Here is a 22,190-nt window from a genome sequence, read left to right on the forward strand (position 1 = left end):
CGCTCATTAATATCTTAATATAAATCACGAATTGCCTCATCCACTCGTCGCCCCCTTATGCAATAGTGTGTACATCTCAATTGTCAGTAGAAACCACGGGTAGGCAAGTCTTCCATAACAGCTGTTTTTTTAAAGGCAGTAAATGAGGTTGAATGAACTGTTTCCCTGCCAGACAAGGCTCTCCGGATAGCCAGGTGTTGCAGCGGTAAAATGTTGGGACTACTGTTGGGGTAGCTTTGTGAGTGACCTAACAGTTTGTGGGCACCATTTCGTCACAATTATAGTGCAATTAATGTATTGGTTTGTGTAGTGACTTTGTCATGCATTAAAAATAAAAAAAATCCTGAGTTTGTCCGACCAAGATTTACATGCTAAAATCGCCACTGGACATAAGGTTTTTTTGGGGGGGGGAAATTCAGGGTCAACTAACTGTTGAGTTAGCGTACACAAGGTGCAAGGTGGGAAATTGGTTGAGCATCAGACGTTTTTCTAATTGTTATGTCAGTCACAGAACATGTAAAGTGCTTGGACTAGAAGGAGCACGTTAGGTTGCTTTAGTCCTTTATTTAACTATGAATGGAAATTGAGTTTGTGTGACATTGTGTTCAGTCAGTCAGTCATTGACAGAAAAGTTGTTGATGTTGACAGACTCAAAGCATGTTTTTTTTTATTATACCTTTATTTAACTAGGCAAGTCAGTTAAGAACAAATTCTTATTTTCAATGACGGCCTAGGAACAGTGGGTTAACTGCCTGTTCAGGGGCAGAACGACAGATTTGTACCATGTCAGCTCGGGGATTTGAACTTGCAACCTTTCGGTTACTAGTCCAACACTAACCACTAGGCTACCCTGCCGTTTGTATGGAAGTTGTGCGGGGTTTGTGTTAGGCGTGGATCGCCGTTATAAATTCATATTTCATAAAGCCTATCAGACTACTCCATAATTCAGAGCAGCCTGTCTGTGAAGGGGGCAGGCCCCCCCAGGGAGCATAGGTAGTACACCAGCATACTGCTGTCTGTGACAAAATGGTCTGTGACCAGAAGAGTCTGATTTGCCTTGACAGAAAAGCAGCTGTGACCAACCAGCAGCCACTTTTGGAGTGTATGCCAAATCAGGGAAGGACTAACCTGAACTTACCCAATAATAAATGCTAGTTTATGTTGCAACACATTTTGCTAGGTGTGCACTAACAAAACCACCCCGGGTCACAAATTGTGGAATAGATCAAACGGCGTACCAAAGCTGACTTAACCTAGGTTCAGGTTCAGCTTCATACTTCAATTTAGCTTTGACCATAACGGAATCGTAGGACATGTCTGCTCTTTGGATCACACTCTGGGTCTTGACCAACAACCAATTTCAGATGGCAACCAGTCCACAGTGAAGACAGGAGCACTTCTGCACAACAGTAGACAGAAAAAACTTCAGAAACAGTGTACTCATCTGGGAAATAAAGCTCCAAGGGTCATGGATTGAAACTGGGGGAGAAATGTCCACTTGAAAATTGGACTGATGGTATACAGTACAACGGTCAGGAAACAATTACAGCTTTCAGTAAAGTACGAGTGTGTGATTACTTAATTCAAATTTATTTGTATATATATATTTTTTTAAACAAAATCCAAACCTTAAATTGTTAACATGAACACCTCAACAAGAACACCTCAACAAGAACCCAACTTAAACCAGTACAGTGATCTAGAAAAGCTCTAACCATCATATTCCCATCAACATGATTAGATTCCTTTAAGATCAATGGCTAGGTTACATCCCAAATGTTACTTTCGACCAGAGAAGTAGTGCACTATAAGCAATAGGGTGCCATTTTAAACAACTTTGGGTACCGAATAGCATGGGTCATAGCAGGAGAATTGACAATGAAAACTAAACCAAGAGATCCATGACAAGGTACAACTATGCATGCCGAGGGTACATTTAGAAGAGGTTATCCAGGGCAGGCAAAACCTTACGTCCACATACACCTGGGCAAACTGCTGGATGTTACTGATATGAAATCCCACCCATGACCCGATGTATCCAAATGTTATCCCATTTAAATGCACCCAGTTAACCCATTGGCCTGAAACGTGATTACATCAGGGTTTTTCAATCATGAAATCAAAATGACACCACCTCGAAAAAAAAAAAAAAACTCTTCTTAAACACAATAAAATCAGTGCAACAATTTCTCTCAATAAAGTGAACTTCAAACTGTAGTGATGGAACACATGGCTTTTAGTTATGTCCTTAATTTGAGTGAATTAAAATTTAAAGAAGTTTTCCCGACCCAGGCTGCATTATAAAAGTAGTTTATCAACACCTTCATGGGAAATTGACGCAGTGATTTTCCTCTTGGAAGAGCTGGAACAGTCCAAGTCAACTCCCCAAATTGCACCCAATATAGTTCACTACTTTTGATCAGGGCCCTAGTCAAAAGTAGTGCACTAAATAGGGAACAGGGTGCCATTTGGGACGTAACCTAAGAAACATTGACCAGTGCCACAATAAAAGGATCCATAACTTTGGAAACAGCAACACTCGAGATACCAGTGCATCCCAATTCTAAATAAACCCCTCATAACAGAAAAGCAGGCAGGCACTTGGAATACAGTGATGGAAAACAAAATGGTGACTAAAGTAGCTTATTAAGACAGGAACAAAAAAACAGTACCTGAAAAATGTGTTAGTGTTGTGCCCAATGCTGCCCTCATAATAACTCAACGCACTAGTTTATCTTAAATTGAAGCAGTATGGGGATGGAACGTGAATTAATAAAGGGAAAGTTAATCGATCTCACTATTCTAAAGATGAATTTACTGTATTACAAATCTATGTACAGAGAGGCCCCGCTAAAAGCTTAAACCCAAACAAACCGACATTAAAATAATTTCAACATAAATAGTACAAAATAAAATATAAATATGCACAGGTGAGCATAAAAGTCTTTTGGTTTGGGACAATCAAAAAACCCAACAAAAACCACAAACTAAAAAAATAAATTAAAAAAAAAGTGCCACCACATTGCCTTGTGTTATGAAAATGCTGAGGCACCAAAATTACTTCCTCTCTTCCCTGCGTGACAGTGGTTGAGGTGGTTTAAAAGCGATCCAAACCTCAGGACCGTGGTCCTAGCCAAGCCAATCATGGAGCACAGTCAGTGACCACGCCCATCAGGTGCAAGTGTTGAGCCGCCACGGTCGGTGTGTTAAAATGGGTCTCAAAGCAAGCGAGGGAGGGATGTCAGGGAGAGAAAGCATCCTGGTAATGTAGATGTTTTAAGTTTGTTGCTTCTAGCACTCCAAAGGCCAGGATGTCATCTTGTCGCAGTGCAGACTGGCACACATCACCCCCTGTGGTGGACAGAAAACAGACAAGCATTCAACCAACCATCAGCTAGGATTATAGGGCTTTTTCAATTCCATTTTTTGATTCCTCACATCCTCTCGCCTTCTCAAGACCCATTGGATGAGACGGTCAGAGGTCCCTCCCCTCTGACCATCCAAGCCAATGGGTTGAGAAGTAGGCGATTCTTTCCTTTAGTTGTCAGATTGTGTGGACAGTTCTAGTATCTCAATTGGTCTTTTCTCAATTCCTCGCATTCTCTCTTCTCAAATTGCATTCAGAATGACCTTGGGTCCATCTCCTCCAATACGGTTGAGAAAGAAGCGAGGAATCGCGGGAAGACAAATTGAGATACTAGGACTGGCCAGTCTGACAAGAGGATAGAAGGTTCTTCAGGATGGACAGATTGTCATCATCCATAACAGACAGACAATGCTTCTTAAAAAAATACAAATAAAAGAGCTGCAGACAATTCACTTGGAGCGTTCAAATGAGTACTTAACACAATCACTAAATACTAATATCTTTGTGAGAAGAAATCACTGCAAACTGGAGGTAGAGAACAGAGAAGAGTTGTAAGAACAATGAAGAGATGGTCAGAGACCATAGAGGAGAAAGGAAAGACGTATAGAAAGAGCTAAAACAGAGGGAGGTCTGTGTGTTAGCACCTGGTACAGTGGGGGAGGGTCAGTGTGTGTGTTAGCACCTGGTACAGTGGGGGAGGGTCAGTGTGTGTGTTAGCACCTGGTACAGTGGGGGAGGGTCAGTGTGTGTCTATTGTTTGGGCGATAGGCTGACCACATTTAGTCGAGTGGTCTACTGTTTGGGCGATAGGCTGACCACATTTAGTCGAGTGGTCTAATAATCATCATGGTGCACAGGACTCCTGTCTGATTCGCGCCTGTCTCGGTGGACTAATCCATTGCGGACCCCGTGGGGATGGCACAGTCCATCAACAAGACATGTGACACTGGAATTGTATCTGGGTAACCTTCTCCACATCTTCCATATTCCCAGTGGAGGAATAAAAGGATGCTTGTGTTCTTGTATGTCTGACCTTTGACCCCCTGCTCCTCCCCCAGTACGCCTAACCACATGTTATATTTGGGTAAAAATAAATGGTGCAACACTAACAAATCTAATATTTTATAACAAATGCGCTTTCTCCTGCGTTGGATACGGTCGCGCCGCAGAATCGGTGCCTTTCCATATGTTGCTAAATGCATATTAGCAAAGTTAACCAGCACATTGGGATTGAGAACAATGCGACGGAGGCAGCAGCAGCAGAAAAGCAACAGCCTAATTATCTAAGAAAATGGAGGAGAGGAAACCAACTTCATTAGGTCTATAATTAATAGCCCAACTTAAAATGTGCCTGGCTTTAGAAATCATTCATATATATCTACAGAAATAAAACAGATCTTGCTTCTGTTGTCTGTTTGAGTGTTTGTTTAAAAGCTTACTGATTCCATGAGCACCAAGCCTCATGCAACGGCAAAATGCAGGATAAAGCAATTTAACAGATTTGTCTGTTACTAAATATTTGCTATGCTGTAATAAAGGCTTAAAAAAATAAACAAAATCAGTTAGAATAGACTGATATTACTTATTTATTGTTTACGCTGTTCAATACCAGGCAGAAAAATATTGTAAAACTGCACCTGTTGGTCACACACAATATACACGCAGCTCTCGCTCATATACCCTTGTTTATCGTGATCTCCTTGTTATTACAATTATTATTATGATCATAATATTAAGTCATGTTGTTATCATTAGTACGCTTTGTATAACAGCCTTGTATAACCACCATCGAGCTGTAGGAGTGCATCCTGTTCAGTTAAGTTTTCATAACAATCGGTTATCGGCATTTTTGGACGCTGATTATGGCCGATTACATTGCATTCCTTGAGGAAACTGCGTGGCAAGCTGACCACCTGTTACGCGAGTGCAGCAAGGAGCCAAAGTAAGTTGCTAGCATTAAATTTATCTTCACAAAATCACTAGTTAACCTAGTAATAGCATCAACTATGTGTAGTTAACTAGCTTGTCCTGCGTTGCATATAATCAATGCGGTGCCTGTTAATTTATCATCGAATCACAGCCTACTTTCGCCAAATGGGTGATGATTTAACAAAATACACAGAAGTATATTTTTTTAACCTGCATATTTAGTTAAGAAATTCATGTTAGCAGGCAATATTAACTAGGGATATTGTCACTTCTCTTGCATTCATTGCACGCAGAGTCAGAGTATATTAAACAGTTTGTGCTGCCTGTCTCATTGCAAACTAATTTGCCAGAATTTTACATAATTATGACATAACGTTGAAGGTTGTGCAATGTACAGCAATATTTAGACTTAAGGTTGCCACCCATTTGATAAAATACGGAAAGGTTGCGCATTTCACCAAAATAATAAATGTTTGTTTCGAAATGATAGGTCATTAATATGGTCAAATCCGGAGACTAAGGTTCATTCGTATCTGTGTGTTTATTATATTATAATTAAGCCTATGATTTGATAGAGCAGTCTGAGCGGTGGTAGGCAGCAGCAAGCTCGTAAGCATTCATTCACTCTTTACTGCGTTTGCCAGCAGCTCTTAGCAATTCTTGATCATAGCGCTGTTTATGACTTCAAGCCTATCAACGCCTGAGATTAGGCTGGCAAAACTAAAGTGCCTATTAGAACATCCAATAGTCAAAGGTATAAGAAATACAAATGGTATAGAGAGAAATAGTCGACGCGTCATAATTCCTATAATAACAGCAACCTAATATTTCTTTACTGGGAATATTGAAGAACTGGGAATTATGAACCACCAGCTTTCATATGTTCTGAGCAAGGAACTTAAACGTTAGCTTTTTTACATGGCACATATTGCACTTTTACTTTCTCCTCCAACACTGTTTATTTTTTTATTTATTTTTTATTTTTATTTCACCTTTATTTAACCAGGTAGGCTAGTTGAGAACAAGTTCTCATTTGCAACTGCGACCTGGCCAAGATAAAGCATAGCAGTATGAGCAGACAACACAGAGTTACACATGGATTAAACAATTAACAAGTCAATAACACAGTAGAAAACAAAGGGGGAGTCTATATACAATGTGTGCAAAAGGCATGAGGTAGGCGAATAATTACAATTTTGCAGATTAACACTGGAGTGATAAATGATCAGATGGTCATGTACAGGTAGAGATACTGGTGTGCAAAAGAGCAGAAAAATAAATAAATAAAAACAGTATGGGGATGAGGTAGGTGAAAATGGGTGGGCTATTTACCAATAGACTATGTACAGCTGCAGCGATCGGTTAGCTGCTCAGATAGCTGATGTTTGAAGTTGGTGAGGGAGATAAAAGTCTCCAACTTCAGCGATTTTTGCAATTCGTTCCAGTCACAGGCAGCAGAGTACTGGAACGAAAGGCAGCCAAATGAGGTGTTGGCTTTAGGGATGATCAGTGAGATACACCTGCTGGAGCGCGTGCTACGGATGGGTGTTGCCATCGTGACCAGTGAGCTGAGATAAGGCGGAGCTTTACCTAGCATGGACTTGTAGATGACCTGGAGCCAGTGGGTCTGGCGACGAATATGTAGCGAGGGCCAGCCGACTAGAGCATACAAGTCGCAGTGGTGGGTGGTATAAGGTGCTTTAGTGACAAAACGGATGGCACTGTGATAGACTGCATCCAGTTTGCTGAGTAGAGTGTTGGAAGCCATTTTGTAGATGACATCGCCGAAGTCGAGGATCGGTAGGATAGTCAGTTTTACTAGGGTAAGCTTGGCGGCGTGAGTGAAGGAGGCTTTGTTGCGGAATAGAAAGCCGACTCTTGATTTGATTTTCGATTGGAGATGTTTGATATGAGTCTGGAAGGAGAGTTTACAGTCTAGCCAGACACCTAGGTACTTATAGATGTCCACATATTCTAGGTCGGAACCATCCAGGGTGGTGATGCTAGGCGGGCATGCGGGTGCAGGCAGCGATCGGTTGAAAAGCATGCATTTGGTTTTACTAGCGTTTAAGAGCAGTCGGAGGCCACGGAAGGAGTGTTGTATGGCATTGAAGCTTGTTTGGAGGTTAGATAGCACAGTGTCCAATGACGGGCCGAAAGTATATAGAATGGTGTCGTCTGCGTAGAGGTGGATCAGGGAATCGCCCGCAGCAAGAGCAACATCATTGATGTATACAGAGAAAAGAGTCGGCCCGAGAATTGAACCCTGTGGCACCCCCATAGAGACTGCCAGAGGACCGGACAGCATGCCCTCCGATTTGACACACTGAACTCTGTCTGCAAAGTAATTGGTGAACCAGGCAAGGCAGTCATCCGAAAAACCGAGGCTACTGAGTCTGCCGATAAGAATATGGTGATTGACAGAGTCGAAAGCCTTGGCAAGGTCGATGAAGACGGCTGCACAGTACTGTCTTTTATCGATGGCGGTTATGATATCGTTTAGTACCTTGAGTGTGGCTGAGGTGCACCCGTGACCGGCTCGGAAACCAGATTGCACAGCGGAGAAGGTACAGTGGGATTCGAGATGGTCAGTGACCTGTTTGTTGACTTGGCTTTCGAAGACCTTAGATAGGCAGGGCAGGATGGATATAGGTCTGTAACAGTTTGGGTCCAGGGTGTCTCCCCCTTTGAAGAGGGGGATGACTGCGGCAGCTTTCCAATCCTTGGGGATCTCAGACGATATGAAAGAGAGGTTGAACAGGCTGGTAATAGGGGTTGCGACAATGGTGGCGGATAGTTTCAGAAATAGAGGGTCCAGATTGTCAAGCCCAGCTGATTTGTACGGGTCCAGGTTTTGCAGCTCTTTCAGAACATCTGCTATCTGGATTTGGGTAAAGGAGAACCTGGAGAGGCTTGGGCGAGGAGCAGCGGGGGGGGGGCGGGGCTGTTGGCCGAGGTTGAAGTAGCCAGGCGGAAGGCATGGCCAGCCGTTGAGAAATGCTTATTGAAGTTTTCGATAATCATGGATTTATCGGTGGTGACCGTGTTACCTAGCCTCAGTGCAGTGGGCAGCTGGGAGGAGGAGCTCTTGTTCTCCATTGACTTCACAGTGTCCCAGAACTTTTTGGAGTTGGAGCTACAGGATGCAAACTTCTGCCTGAAGAAGCTGGCCTTAGCTTTCCTGACTGACTGCGTGTATTGGTTCCGGACTTCCCTGAACAGTTGCATATCACGGGGACTATTCGATGCTATTGCAGTCCGCCACAGGATGTTTTTGTGCTAGTCGAGGGCAGTCAGGTCTGGGGTGAACCAAGGGCTGTATCTGTTCTTAGTTCTGCATTTTTTGAACGGAGCATGCTTATCTAAAATGGTGAGGAAGTTACTTTTAAAGAATGACCAGACATCCTCAACTGACGGGATGAGGTCAATGTCCTTCCAGGATACCCGGGCCAGGTCGATTAGAAAGGCCTGCTCACAGAAGTGTTTTAGGGAGCGTTTGACAGTGATGAGGGGTGGTCGTTTGACTGCGGCTCCGTAGCGGATACAGGCAATGAGGCAGTGATCGCTGAGATCCTGGTTGAAGACAGCGGAGGTGTATTTGGAGGGCCAGTTGGTCAGGATGACATCTATGAGGGTGCCCTTGTTTACAGAGTTAGGGTTGTACCTGGTGGGTTCCTTGATGATTTGTGTGAGATTGAGGGCATCTAGCTTAGATTGTAGGACTGCCGGGGTGTTAAGCATATCCCAGTTTAGGTCACCTAACAGAACAAACTCTGAAGCTAGATGGGGGGCGATCAATTCACAAATGGTGTCCAGGGCACAGCTGGGAGCTGAGGGAGGTCGGTAGCAGGCGGCAACAGTGAGAGACTTATTTCTGGAGAGAGTAATTTTCAAAATTAGTAGTTCGAACTGTTTGGGTATGGACCTGGAAAGTATGACATTACTTTGCAGGCTATCTCTGCAGTAGACTGCAACTCCACCCCCTTTGGCAGTTCTATCTTGACGGAAGATGTTATAGTTGGGTATGGAAATCTCTGAATTTTTGGTGGCCTTCCTGAGCCAGGATTCAGACACAGCAAGGACATCAGGGTTAGCAGAGTGTGCTAGAGCAGTGAGTAAAACAAACTTAGGGAGGAGGCTTCTGATGTTGACATGCATGAAACCAAGGCTTTTTCGATCACAGAAGTCAACAAATGAGGGTGCCTGGGGACATGCAGGGCCTGGGTTTACCTCCACATCACCCGCGGAACAGAGAAGGAGTAGTATGAGAGTGCGGCTAAAGGCTATCAAAACTGGTCGCCTAGAGCGTTGGGGACAGAGAATAAGAGGAGCAGGTTTCTGGGCATGGTAGAATATATTCAGGGCATAATGCGCAGACAGGGGTATGGTGGGGTGCGGGTACAGCGGAGGTAAGCCCAGGCACTGGGTGATGAGAGAGGTTGTATCTCTGGACATGCTGGTTGTAATGGGTGAGGTCACCGCATGTGTGGGAGGTGGGACAAAGGAGTTATCAGGGGTATGAAGAGTGGAAGTAGGGGCTCCATTGTGAACTAAAACAATGATAACTAACCTGAACAACAGTATACAAGGCATATTGACACTTGAGAGAGACATACAGCGAGGCATACAGTAATCACAGGTGTTGAGTTGGGAAAGCTAGCTAAAACAGTAGGTGAGACAACAGCTAATCAGCTAGCACAACAACAGCAGGTAAAATGGCGTTGACTAGGCAACGGGGCCAACAGATAAAACAAACAAGCAGAATGGAGTACCGTGATTAATGGACAGTCCAGCGTGCATCAGCTATGTAGCCAAGAGATCAGTGTCCAGGGGGCAGCGGTGGATGGGGCAGGGAAGCTGGACTGGCGAATGTTATCCAGGTTAAAAAAACTAACAATGACTAAATAGCTTGTAGCTAGTTAGCTGGTTAGCTTCTGGGGGTTCTTGAGTGTGTACTAAAAATTAAAAATAATAGCGATTCCGTATCACATTGGGTGAGGCAGGTTTCCGGAAGGTATAAACAAGTTAAAAATCAAAAAGAGATAGAAAGTAAATATGGATCCAGTGAGTGTTTGGGACGCGGCGATTCAGACGGTTAGCAGGCCTGTGCTAACAAGCTAACAGTTTGTAGGCCCGGGCTAAACAAGGTAGCAGTTAGCGGACCGGAGCTGGACAAGCTAGCAGTTAGCAGGCCTAATTAGCAAGCAGGGAGATAGCGAGGGCTAGAGAGTTAGCCTTTGGGGGACGTCGCGATGGGGTGAGTCTGTTTATTCCTCTTCATGCGGTGACATCGATAGACCGGTCGTGGGCCCGGGTATTGTAGCCCAGGAGTATGCTACGGTGGTAGCACAGGTGCGCTGGCCGGGCTAGCTTCAAGCTAAGTGGGTGGAAACGCTAGCCAGGAGTAATCATCCGGGGTTGCGGTTTAGCTAGATAGCTAGTTGTGAAGATCCAGCTGAGAAATGTTCCGTTTGCGGTGGGAATCCGGGGATGAAAAATAAATAGGTCCGTTATGCTCTGGTTAGAGTCGCGTTGTTCGAACTGGCGAGAGCTTTCCGAGCTAAAGGTTAGCTGATGACCGGTTAGCTGAAGACCGCTAGCACAGCTGGTGGTTAGCTGGCTAGCTTCAGTTGAGGGGTTCCGGTTCCGAAGTAAATATAAATACTTTAGGAAAAATAGCTACATTGGGTGAGGCGGGTTGCAGGAGAGTATTGGAAGCTTAGGTTTAGCAAAATGTTTTTAAAGAGATATGCTTAGAAAAATATGTAAAAAAAAACGAAAAAGAAACGATATATACAAGGGACGCGACACGACAGGACGACTTACTGCTACGCCATCTTGGAACCAATTATGCATTATTTAAACCAAATTGAGCATGTTTCTATATTTGAGACCAAATAGATTTTATTTCTGCATTATATTAAGTTAAAATAAAAGTGTTCATTGTTCATTCAGTATTGTTGTAATTGTCATGTATAAAAATGGCTGATTAATCGGTTTCGGTGTTGAAAAATCATAATCGGTCAACCTCCATCCTATACCCTCCTTTTTCTTTATCTCCAGTAGTTTCCACAACCAAGTCAAATGTCTTCCACAGATCTGACTTCCCCTTTCCCCCGAGCAACCAGTAAACATTCGCCCATTTACAGTTTATTTTTCACGTCCTCTGCATCCATTTTGCTGTCACGTGTTACTGTGTTGAGAGTTTGTTATAGCCAATTTATTGATGTGATAATGATAGGCTATAGGTCAGGCCCATTGTTTATTTTAAAACCTTTATTTAACAAGGCAAGTCAGTTAAGAACAAATTCTTATTTTACAATTACGGCCTACCCCGGCCAAACCCTCCCCCAACACGGACGACGCTGGGCCAATTGTACACCGCCCTATGGGACTCCCAATCATGGCCGGTTTTGATACAGCCCGATTTCAAACCAGGGTCTGTAGTGACGACTCTAACAATGAGATGCAGTGCCTTTTCAGTCAGAAACAAGAAACTAAATGGCTGAAATGATGTAGCAGCTTCAGCACGGAGAACGCAATAAACACTTGCTGTGGTGCCTTTTCACTGCAGTAGGGAGGAGAGCGAGACAACGTGCGCCAGTCACACAGACCCTCTTTTTAAACAGCGTGACCATCGGGCTCTGAGTAATTTGTGTGTCTTAATTATTTAATCAAACAGTGTGCTTAAAGCTTCAGTCAATCTAGTTGCATATGTAGTTGGTTTTATTCAAACACATAGGGTGTTTGTCTATATGGAAAAATACGTTTAAAAAAATACCAATCGGTTGATGAAAAGAACAGGACGACCAAGATTTTCTTTTGTCGTGGACAGCCCTAGCGGGAGGGTCAGGGTGTGTCTGTGTTCACCTGGTACACTGGGAGTGTCAGTGTGTGTGTCTTCACCTGGTACACTGGGAGGGTCAGGGTGTGTGTATGCGCTCACCTGGTACAGGAGGGTCAGTGGGCTACAGCAGAGTCAGCAGAGTCTGGACTCCACAGTCCACAAAGTTCTGGAAACGGTGCACCACATCACATCAAATAATGAGCCGGCTGAAACAACCACAGTGAACCTTAACACAGGAGCTATTACAGCAAAAACACCCTTGAAGAAAATCCGTCATCCTTAGCCTACACATGAATTACTGATACAGACTGGCGGATGGTACTGTTTGTGAGCTCAAAAGGACTCACACCAACACGACAATATAAGCTATACCAAACACTGCCACCCAGTGGCCATTACTTGACCAGCCAACAATACAGACGGTACAAACATTCCAATCAGTTCAAATAAAATGACATATCTGGTCATGTATTCTTAACAGTAACCAAAAGGTATAGAGTTATTCAGAAGACGTGAGCGTCACCTGGTTGACAAGCCGTGTCCTCTGCTCCCCGGTCCAGTGTGGTGAGGCGTACTGGGGGAGGAGCAGGGGGTCAAAGGTCAGACATACAAGCATCCTTTTATTCCTCCACTGGGAATATGGAGGATGTGGAGCAGGTGGGACTGTCTATCATGCTATGTTACAGTATGTCAGATGTATGTAGGTGGTCTAGGCATCTAGCATTTCACGCATGTATATTAGTTTAGTATATTATATTGTTGATACTCAATGTGTCATGTTGTATTGCGTGTTTTCTCCAGAGGACAATAAAGTTGTTTTATTAATAGGTTCTCTGCCTGTACAAGTGTGTTTACCTGGTACGCGTAGGCGGTTTGTGAGTAGCTCATGGGCATCTGTGGCATCATGACTCCTTGAAGGCCGTTATACGAGTAAGGCTGAAAAGAGGGAAAAACTAATAGTATAATATATACATACATACACATATATATATACATATATATATATATATATATACATATACATATACATATATATATATATATACATATACATATATATATATATATATATTCCCTCAGTGTAAGATATAAGATGGTCAACTGTCAATCTGGTGTAATTTCAGGAGCACTTGTGTAGTTTTCTTGGGCCATGTTTAGCAGAGCACAGCTTAGTGGAATGTTATGTAGAAAAAAAAACATGCCTCTGACATCTAGGATAAGGAATCCCATCAGTTCTATTCAGGACATTTCTATTTGCAACGTCCAGTGTTTGCCTACTGAACATGGTGGGCAGATGCACTTTTGGGACCACTATTAGTCCAAAAGTGTGAACTGATCCAAGCCCATCTTCAAATCAAACTTTTTTTGTTACATGCGCTAAATACAACAAGTGTAGACCTTAGTGAAATGCTTACTTACAAGCCCTTAATCAACAGTGCAGTTCAAGAAAAGTTAAGAAAATATTTACCAAATAGACTAAAGTAAAAAATAAATACGAAGTAACACAATAAGAACAATGAGGCCATATACAGGGGGTACCAGTACTGAGTCAGTGTGCAGTATACAGGTTAGTTGAGGTCATTTGGACATGTAGGTGAGGGTGAAGTGACTATGCATAGATAATATACAACGAGCAGCAGCACTGTACAAAAGGGAGGGTCAAAGTAAATAGTCCAGGGGAGATTTGATTAATTGTTCAGCAGTCCTATAACTTGGGGGTAGAAGCAGTTGAGGAGCCTTTGGTCCTAGACTTGGCGCTCCGGTACAGCTTGCCGTGCGGTAGCAGAGAAAAGTCTATAACTTGGGTGACTGGAGTCTGACAATTTTATGGGCTTTCCTCTGATACCGCCTATTATATACAGTTGAAGTCGGAAGTTTACATACACTTAGGTTGGAGACATTAAAACTTGTTTTTCAACCACTCCACAAAGGTCGTTAACAAACTATAGTTTTGGCAAGTCGGTTAGGACATCTACTTTGTGCATGAAGTAATTTTCCCAAAGCATGAAGTAATTTTCCCAAAAATTGTTAAGACCGATCATTTCACTGTATCACAATTCCAGTGGGTACCGGTACTGAGTCAGTGTGCAGCGAAGTGACATACATACACTAAGTAGACTGAGCCTTTAAACAGCTTGGTAAAATCCAGAAAATTATGTCAAAGCTTTAGAAGCTTCTGATAGGCTAATTGACATCATTTTAGTCAATTGGAGGTATACCTGTGAATGTATTTCAAGGCCTATCTACCTCCTAGAGATGAACGTACTTTGGTGCGAAAAGTGCAAATCAATCCCAGAACAACAGCAAAGGACCTTGTGGAAATGCTGGAGGAAACAGGTACAAAAGTATCTATATCCACAGTAAAATGAGTCCTATATCGACATAACCTGAAAGGCCGCTAAGCAAGGAAGAAGCCACTGCTCCAAAACCGTCATAAAAAAGCCAGACTACGGTCTGCAACTGTACATGGGGACAAAGATCATACTTTTTGAAGAAATGTCCTCTGGTCTGATGAAACAAAATAGAACTGTTTGGCCATAATGACCATCGTTATGTTTGGAAAAAAAGGGGGATGCTTGCAAGCCGAAGAACACCATCCCAACAGTGAGGCCAAGGGGGTGGCAGCATCATGAGAGACTGGTGCACTTCACAAAATAGATGGCATGAGGATGGAAAATTATGTGGAGATATTTTTATTTTATCTTTATTTAACTAGGAAAGACAGTTAAGAACAAATTCTTATTTTCAATGACGGCCTAGGAACAGTGGGTTAACTGCCTTGTTCAGGGGCAGAACGACAGATTTGTACCTTGTCAGCTCGGGGATTCGAACTTGCAACCTTTCGGTTACTAGCCCAACACTAACCACTAGGATACCCTGCCGCCTCATATTGAAGCAACACTTCAAGACATCAGTCAGGAAGTTAAAGCTTGGTCGCAAATGGGTCTTCCAAATGGACAGGCAAGGCTTTAGAAGCTTGCCTGTCCATGCATACTTCTAAAGTTGTGATAAAATGGCTTAATGACAACAAAGTCAAGGTATTGGAGTGGCCATCACAAAGCCCTGACCTCAATCCTATAGATCATTTGTGGGCAGAACTGAAAAAGTGTGTGCGAGCAAGGAGGCCTACAAACCTGACTCAGTTACACCAGCTCTGTCAGGAGGAATGGGCCATAATTCACCCAACTTATTGTGGGAAGCTTGTGGAAGGCTCCTCAAAATGTTTGACCCAAGTTAAACTATTTAAAAGGCAATGCTACCAAATACTAATTGAGTGTATGTAAACTTCTGACCCACTGGGAATGTGATGAAAGAAATAAAATCTGAAATAAATCACTCTACTATTATTCTGACATTTCACGTTCTTAAAATAAAGTGGTGATCCTAACTGACCTAAGACAGGGAATGTTTACTAGGATTAAATGTCAGCAATTATGAAAAACTGAGTTTAAATGTAGTTGGCTAAGGTGTATGTAAACTTCCGACTTCAACTGTAGGCCCTGGATGGCAGGAAGCTTGGCCCCAGTGATGAACTGGGCCGTACACACTACCCTCTGTAGCGCCTTATGGTCATATCCCGAGCAGTTGCCATACCAGGCGGTGATGCAACCGGTCAGGATGCTCTCGATGGTGCTGCTGTTGAACCTTTTGAGGATCTGGGGACCCATGCCAAATCTTTTCAGTCTCCTGAAGGGGAAAAAGGTTTGTCCTGCCCTCTTCACGACTGTCTTCATATGTTTGGACAATGATAGTTTGTTGAGTATGTGGACACCAAGAAACTTGAAACTCTTGACCCGCTCCACTACAGCCTCAATGTTAATGGGGGCCTGTACGGCCCGCCTTTTGAGGGAGAGGTTGGTGTCCTGGCACCACACCGCCAGTTCTCTGACCTCCTCCCTATAGGCCGTCTCGTCATTGTCGGTGTCATCAGCAAACTTAAAGGTGTCGGAGTCGTGTTTGGCCACGCAGTCGTGGGTGAACAGAGAATACAGGAGGGGACTAAGTACACACCCCTGAGGGGCCCCAGTGTTGAGGATCAGCGTGGCAGACGTGTTGTTGCCTACCCTTACCACCTGGGGGCGGCCTGTCAGGAAGTCCAGGATCCAGTTGCTGAGGGAGGTGTTTAGTCCCAGAGTTCTTAGCTTAGTGATGAGCTTCGTTGGCACTATGGTGTTGAATGCTGAGCTGTAGTCAATGAATAACATTCTCACATAGGTGTTCCTTTTGTCCAGGTGGGAAAGGGCAATGTGGCATGAGATTGCATCATCTGTGGATCTGTTGGGGTGGTATGCAAATTGGAGTGGGTCTAGGGTATCCGGGAGGATGCTGTTGATGTGAGCCATGACCAGCCTTTCATAGCACTTCATGGCTACCAACGTGAGTGCTACGGGGCGGTAATAATTTAGGCAGGTTACCTTCGCTTCCTTGGGCACAGGGACTATGGTGGTCTGCTTGAAACATGTAGGTATTACAGACTCGGTCAAGGAGAGGTTGAAAATGTCAGTGAAGACACTTGACAGTTCGGCCGCACATGCATTGAGTACACATCCTGGTAATCCATCTGGCCCAGCAGCTTTCTTAATGTTGACCTGTTTAAAAGGTTCACACATCGGCTACCGAGAGCGTTATCACAGTCATCCAAAACAGCTGGTGCTCTCGTGCATGCTTCAGTGTTGCTTGCCTCGAAGGTATTTAGCTTGTCTGGTAGGCTCGCATCACTGGGCAGCTCGTGTGTGGATTTCCCTTGGTAGTCTGTAATAGTTTTCAAGTCCTGCCACATCTGACAAGTGTCAGAGCCTGTGTAGTAGGATTCAATCTTAATCCTGTATTGACGCTTGCTTGTTTGATGGTTCGTCTGAGGGCATAGCGGGATTTCTTAAAAGTGTCCGGATTAGTCTCCCACTCCTTGAAAGCGGCAGCTTTAGCGCGATGTGGATGTTGCCTGTAATCCATGGCTTCTGGTTGGGATATGTACGTACGGTCACTGTGGGGACGATGTCGGCGATGCACTTATTGATGAAGCCGAAGACTGACATGGAACCCAAACCGGCTGTGCGCATGTGCTATCGTGCATAAATGTATTTTGTTCCCCTACACCAAATGCGATTACAACACGCAGGTTAAAATATCAAAACAAACTCTGAACCAATGACATTCATTTGGGGATCGGTCGAAAAGCATTAAACATGTATGGCAATTTAGCTAGTTAGCTTGCACTTGCTAGCTAATTTGTCCTATTTAGCTAGCTTGCTGTTGCTAGCTAATTAGTCCTGGGATATAAACATTGAGTTGTTATTTTCTTGATTCCTGGATATCCTGGAACATATTCCAGTCGTAGCTTGCAAACAGTCCTGTAGTGTAGCATCCGCGTCATCTGACCACTTCCGTATTGAGGGGGTGGGTCACTGGTACTTCCTGCTTTAGTTTTTGCTTGTAAGCAGGAATCAGGAGGATCGAATTATGGTCAGATTTGCCAAATGGAGGGCGGGGGAGAGCTTTGTATGCATTTCTGTGTGGAGTAAAGGTGGTTTTGGATTTTTTTCCCCTCTGGTTGCACATGTGACATGCTGGTAAACATTTGGTGAAACTGATTTAAGTTTGTCTGCATTAAAGTCCCCAGCCACTAGGAGCACCATTTCTGGGTGAGCATGTTCTTCTTTGCTTATGGCCTTATAGAGTTGGTTGAGAGCGGTGTTATTGCCAGTTTCGTTCTGTGGTGGTAAGTAGACGGCTACAAATAATATAGATGAGAACTCTTGGTAAATAGTGTGGTCTACAGCTTATTATAAGGTACTTTTACCTCAGGCGAGCAATACCTCGAGACTTCCTTAATATTAGACATCTCGGACTAGCCGTTATTGACAAAGACACACACCCCCACCCCTCGTCTTACCAGACGTAGCTTCTCTGTTCTGTCGGTGCATAGAAAAGCCTGCCAGCTATATATTATCCGTATCATCGTTCAGCCACATCTCGGTGAAACATGATATTACTGTTTTTAATGTCCCGTTGGTAGAATAATCTTAATCGTAGGTAATCCATTTTATTTTCCAATGATCGCCATCCGTTGTTCTTGCTAATGTGCAGTGGGAGTTTACTCGCTCATCTACCGATTCTCAGAAAGCAGCCCTATCTGCGGCCCCTTTTCCTGCGTCTTTTATTCAAGCAAATTACGGGGATCTGGGCCTGTTCCAGTGAAAGCAGTATATACTTTTCGTCGGACTCGTTAAAGGAAAAAGTTTCTTCCAGTCCAAGGTGAGTAATCGCTGTTATGATGTCCAGAAGTTATTTTCGGTCATAAGAGACAGTAGCAAAAACATTATGTACAAAATAAGTTACACAAAACACAAAAAAAAAACATTTGTTAGAAGAATGTAAAACATTAACCATGTTCTTTGGCACCATCTTGCAACAGTGTATGTTCTTAAAGGCACCCTGGGACCTGGTCAAAAGTAGTGTACTATATAGGGAATAGAGTGTCATTTGGGACTCAGCCAGTGGCTTTGGGGTGATGACAGGGCCTTACCTGGATGTAGGGATTGCCCCCGTTGAGTACAGGTGGGGGCTGAGCCACACCCACTCCCATAGGAGAGCAGCAGGTGCAGTAAATGTACTGGGAGGGGCTCATCCAGGGGACCTGACCAATCAGGTGAGACGGCATGGAACCTGGGCGGGGCAAACAAACAGAATGCCAGATCTCACAATGCCTAGATGTGGTCAGCTAACCACATAATTTGATGTAGCAATTTTGATGTCTGACTGCAGTCGATGACCTGGCACGCCACCATTGGTTGATGCTATGCAACATCTGCAATGTAGTTGACCTGGAACACGTTTAGCCACAACCCAGACTTCAGCAGTGGCAATAGAGTACAAAAGACAAGGTCAAATAGCTACTACAAACACACAGATTAACAAAATCAACACAAGTGAAGCAACTCACGTGAGCTCCTTTCCTTCATGATTGCTGGACCCAGCTTCAGTTTCCGCCCTTTAAAACTGATCTGTTGCTGCAGAGTAAACAAGGTGAAGAGGAAACACATTCACTTGTGATTAGAATGAAGGCAAAGTTTTAAAGACTTAACTCCATTTAAGATGCATTATGTTAAATAAATGGTTCTTACGTCAACGATGGTTTGGATGTCGACATCTTCATTGAAGTAAACAAATCCATATCTACACAAAGAATGACATTGTTCCATATAAGGCCAGGTTAATTTGAATGAACCCAATTGCCTTGACTAAAGCCTACTAATTTGGGACTCACCCTTTACAGATGCCGCCACGGTAAGTAATGATTTTCACTTCCTTCACCGCACCAAATCTCGCAAAGAAGTCCCGGATTTCATTCTCATCCACCTAAAAAAAGGGCAATATGAACAAGTTAGATGTTGACTTTGTATCCATTAGGAAATTATTTTTAGTTTAGGATCTGTTTAATTCCAGTGAGCAGGCCAAATGAACAGACTATCCCAGTGAAACATTCTCATCCCCTCCAAAGCACACTTAATCATAGACAATGCAACATATGCAATGCAATGCATGCAATACAAAATGGAAATGCTAGTTAGAAGTTAGTTAGTTAGTTATTCACCTTCATGTCAATTCCTCCAACAAAAAGTGTGTTTGGTGTCATTCTACCTTCAGGTAAAATATAACCATTTGACAGCTTCAAATTTAGGGATGTCTGAAATCCATCTCTCTGTTTCTGAATATCCTGGAATAAAGAGAAAATAAATATTTAATTGGTCACTAGTTCATTTGCCTGGCACTTTTCTATAAGCAACCACAACAGCCTGCTGAAGAAGTTGGCAGAAAGATATTAGCCAACTACTGTAGGCATCCATTGTGGCCAGTACCTGAGGCGTCAATCATCAAGATAGATCAAATTAATCTACTGATCTAGCTAGCTAGCTCAGACACAGATGAAAGGCGCTAGCTAGCTAATATCCTGGGTAAACTCAATCGCTCTAATATAATTTCCAAAAGGCAAGCGGGAAATCGTTGACAATCATGAGCACAATCCACTTATATTTCAGCAATCAGGATATTGTCATTGTCCGACAGTTCACGGCTAGGTAGCTAGTTCCCAACCACTTAATAGAAAAACGGATTAGTCCTAAGAAATGTTTATTAGTCTGTGCTAACTACAACTTCGACATATCAACTAGCTGCCTTATGAACGAGTATATTTTAGTGCCAGGCTAGCTAGACTAGGAGGCACCCACCATCACCAGAGCTGGTAGCTAGCCATGTCAACTACCTACTTAGCTATGAACATGCTTAACCTTGTAATAAACTGGCATATCAACTGGTTTAATCAAGCATGCTAGTTAGTCTTTTAGATAATGACCTAGAAATGTTTCACTTGTAGCTTACAAGTTCGCTAAAGTCAGGGAACTTTAGCTCGCTTTTGCGAGAAATTGGACAGCGAAAAAAATATCACAGTTCGCTAACTTGATCCGCGTCTCAGAAAACTGTTCACTAGACGTAGTAGAGGCCGGGCAATTCGTTCATTAGTTCACTAACATATTGAATATATATGTATTGTGGTTGGATCATTGCCAAAACACAGATTTAGCTAGATACTCACCATTTCTAAAACCGTTAAAACAGAATAAATTAAACACACTGCCGCGCAAACTTTCCCCGCTACAAGTGCACGAAAAAAAAAGTTGAAACTAATGACTGTCAAAAAGTCTCGCCCAACGCACTTGCTGAACCTAATTGGGATGTTTCAAAACGTAGACAAGGGGTGTTTTTCCGAATGTTTTTAAGCTCTATAATGGTTTATACGGGTCATTTAGTTACAACTTTGCTAAAAACAGTAGGATATATTTTAAAGATGTACAATATTTAATGGTATACACTTTTATTGGTAAATAACGACGTCTGATATCGAGAACCTAGTTTACAACCCCCTCCCAGATGTGAATCAATGGTGTGATACAAAAATGGGAAGTGTTTCTGTTATGAGATGCGATATGAGGTAAGTTTCACAAAGATCAAGATTGTAGCTGTTTAAAATGTGTGGAAAGTAAAAGTATACGTATCCATCCAGCTACAGCTTCATTATTTAAAAAAATCACAATATGACAGAAATGGCAATCAAGTCCATATTTGATTAAATATAAATCAGTCAGATGAGGATAAATCGAGCTGCCACATATTGGTATTGCTCATGCATAGCAGGTAGAGTGGCATGCAGAGAAGGGTCCGACTGCAGCCAGTAAACAACAATGGACCTGATCGAACAATTCAGAGCTTCTGCTCTTTTCTGTCCATAAGAAACAAATGGATTGGTGGAAGAGGCAGGGCAGGGCAGGCCAGGAGCAAGGAAGGAGGGTGTGGTCAAGCAAGGCATCCCCGGAGGCTAAATGCCCTAAGGTTTGTATCAGAACAGGCGTAGATTAGTTTCACCTTTTTCTTTCCCCGACATGAGTTTGTGGTGTTTAATTTTTTTTAAACGTTTTTAAAAACTTCATAAAAATTATAGCTTACAACTGTGCAGGAGGAGAGGGGTGGGGGCGCTGAGGAGTGCATTCACATATATCTACACACTTTCATACACACACAATTTTTTGTATTTATTTATTTATTGTATTTTTGTTTAGCAAAAAGTGTTGCTTCTCCCCTTTCCTCTCTTCTAGGTCTGTCCCTGGCCTGTCCCACAGCTTCCTTCAGTGATGGGTTGTGAGTGGCTCTGTTGATGATTGACTGTCTATTGTTGATTGATGTCAGTCCAGATATGCTGTTAACGTAGTGATTGCTGATGTATCTTGGTAGTCTGTAAGCCATTTTTATTGCCATGTTTTGGATTATCTGTAGCCGATTCATCTGCTGCGGTGAAGCTGTTATCCAGGCTGGTAGGGCGTATTCAAAGAGAGATCGGATGTAGCTGATGTAGACTTTCAGCACTGTCTGGACTGACATCACTGTGAGGCTCCATATTTTCTTTCGCACAGCGTTTTTAGGTGGTTTAGTCTTTTTCGTCCCCGTCTCTCTATGTTCGCTATATGGGTTGGGTTGTCCAGTTTTGCTTATTTT

At 43.1% G+C, this 22,190-nt stretch overlaps 1 protein-coding gene across 3 annotated transcripts; it reads right to left on the reverse strand.

Annotated features, from left to right (window-relative positions):
* Positions 1-1,571: 1,571 nt before the first annotated feature.
* dazl (deleted in azoospermia-like) lies at positions 1,572-20,831 on the reverse strand. 3 transcript variants are annotated; one of them, NM_001246339.1, is given in 15 exon segments: positions 12,255-12,274; positions 12,276-12,288; positions 12,291-12,297; positions 12,299-12,306; positions 12,308-12,313; positions 12,672-12,682; positions 12,684-12,706; positions 12,708-12,717; positions 12,999-13,079; positions 18,670-18,809; positions 19,087-19,153; positions 19,268-19,319; positions 19,411-19,502; positions 19,738-19,860; positions 20,737-20,787. In NM_001246339.1, coding segments are annotated over 14 exon segments (636 nt in total). In that variant the 5' UTR covers positions 20,740-20,787; the 3' UTR covers positions 12,255-12,274.
* Positions 20,832-22,190: the final 1,359 nt, after the last annotated feature.

The sequence above is a fragment of the Oncorhynchus mykiss genome, chromosome 18, assembly GCF_057628025.1.
Source record: "Oncorhynchus mykiss isolate SJ-2025 chromosome 18, ASM5762802v1, whole genome shotgun sequence".
Lineage (NCBI taxonomy): Eukaryota > Metazoa > Chordata > Actinopteri > Salmoniformes > Salmonidae > Oncorhynchus > Oncorhynchus mykiss.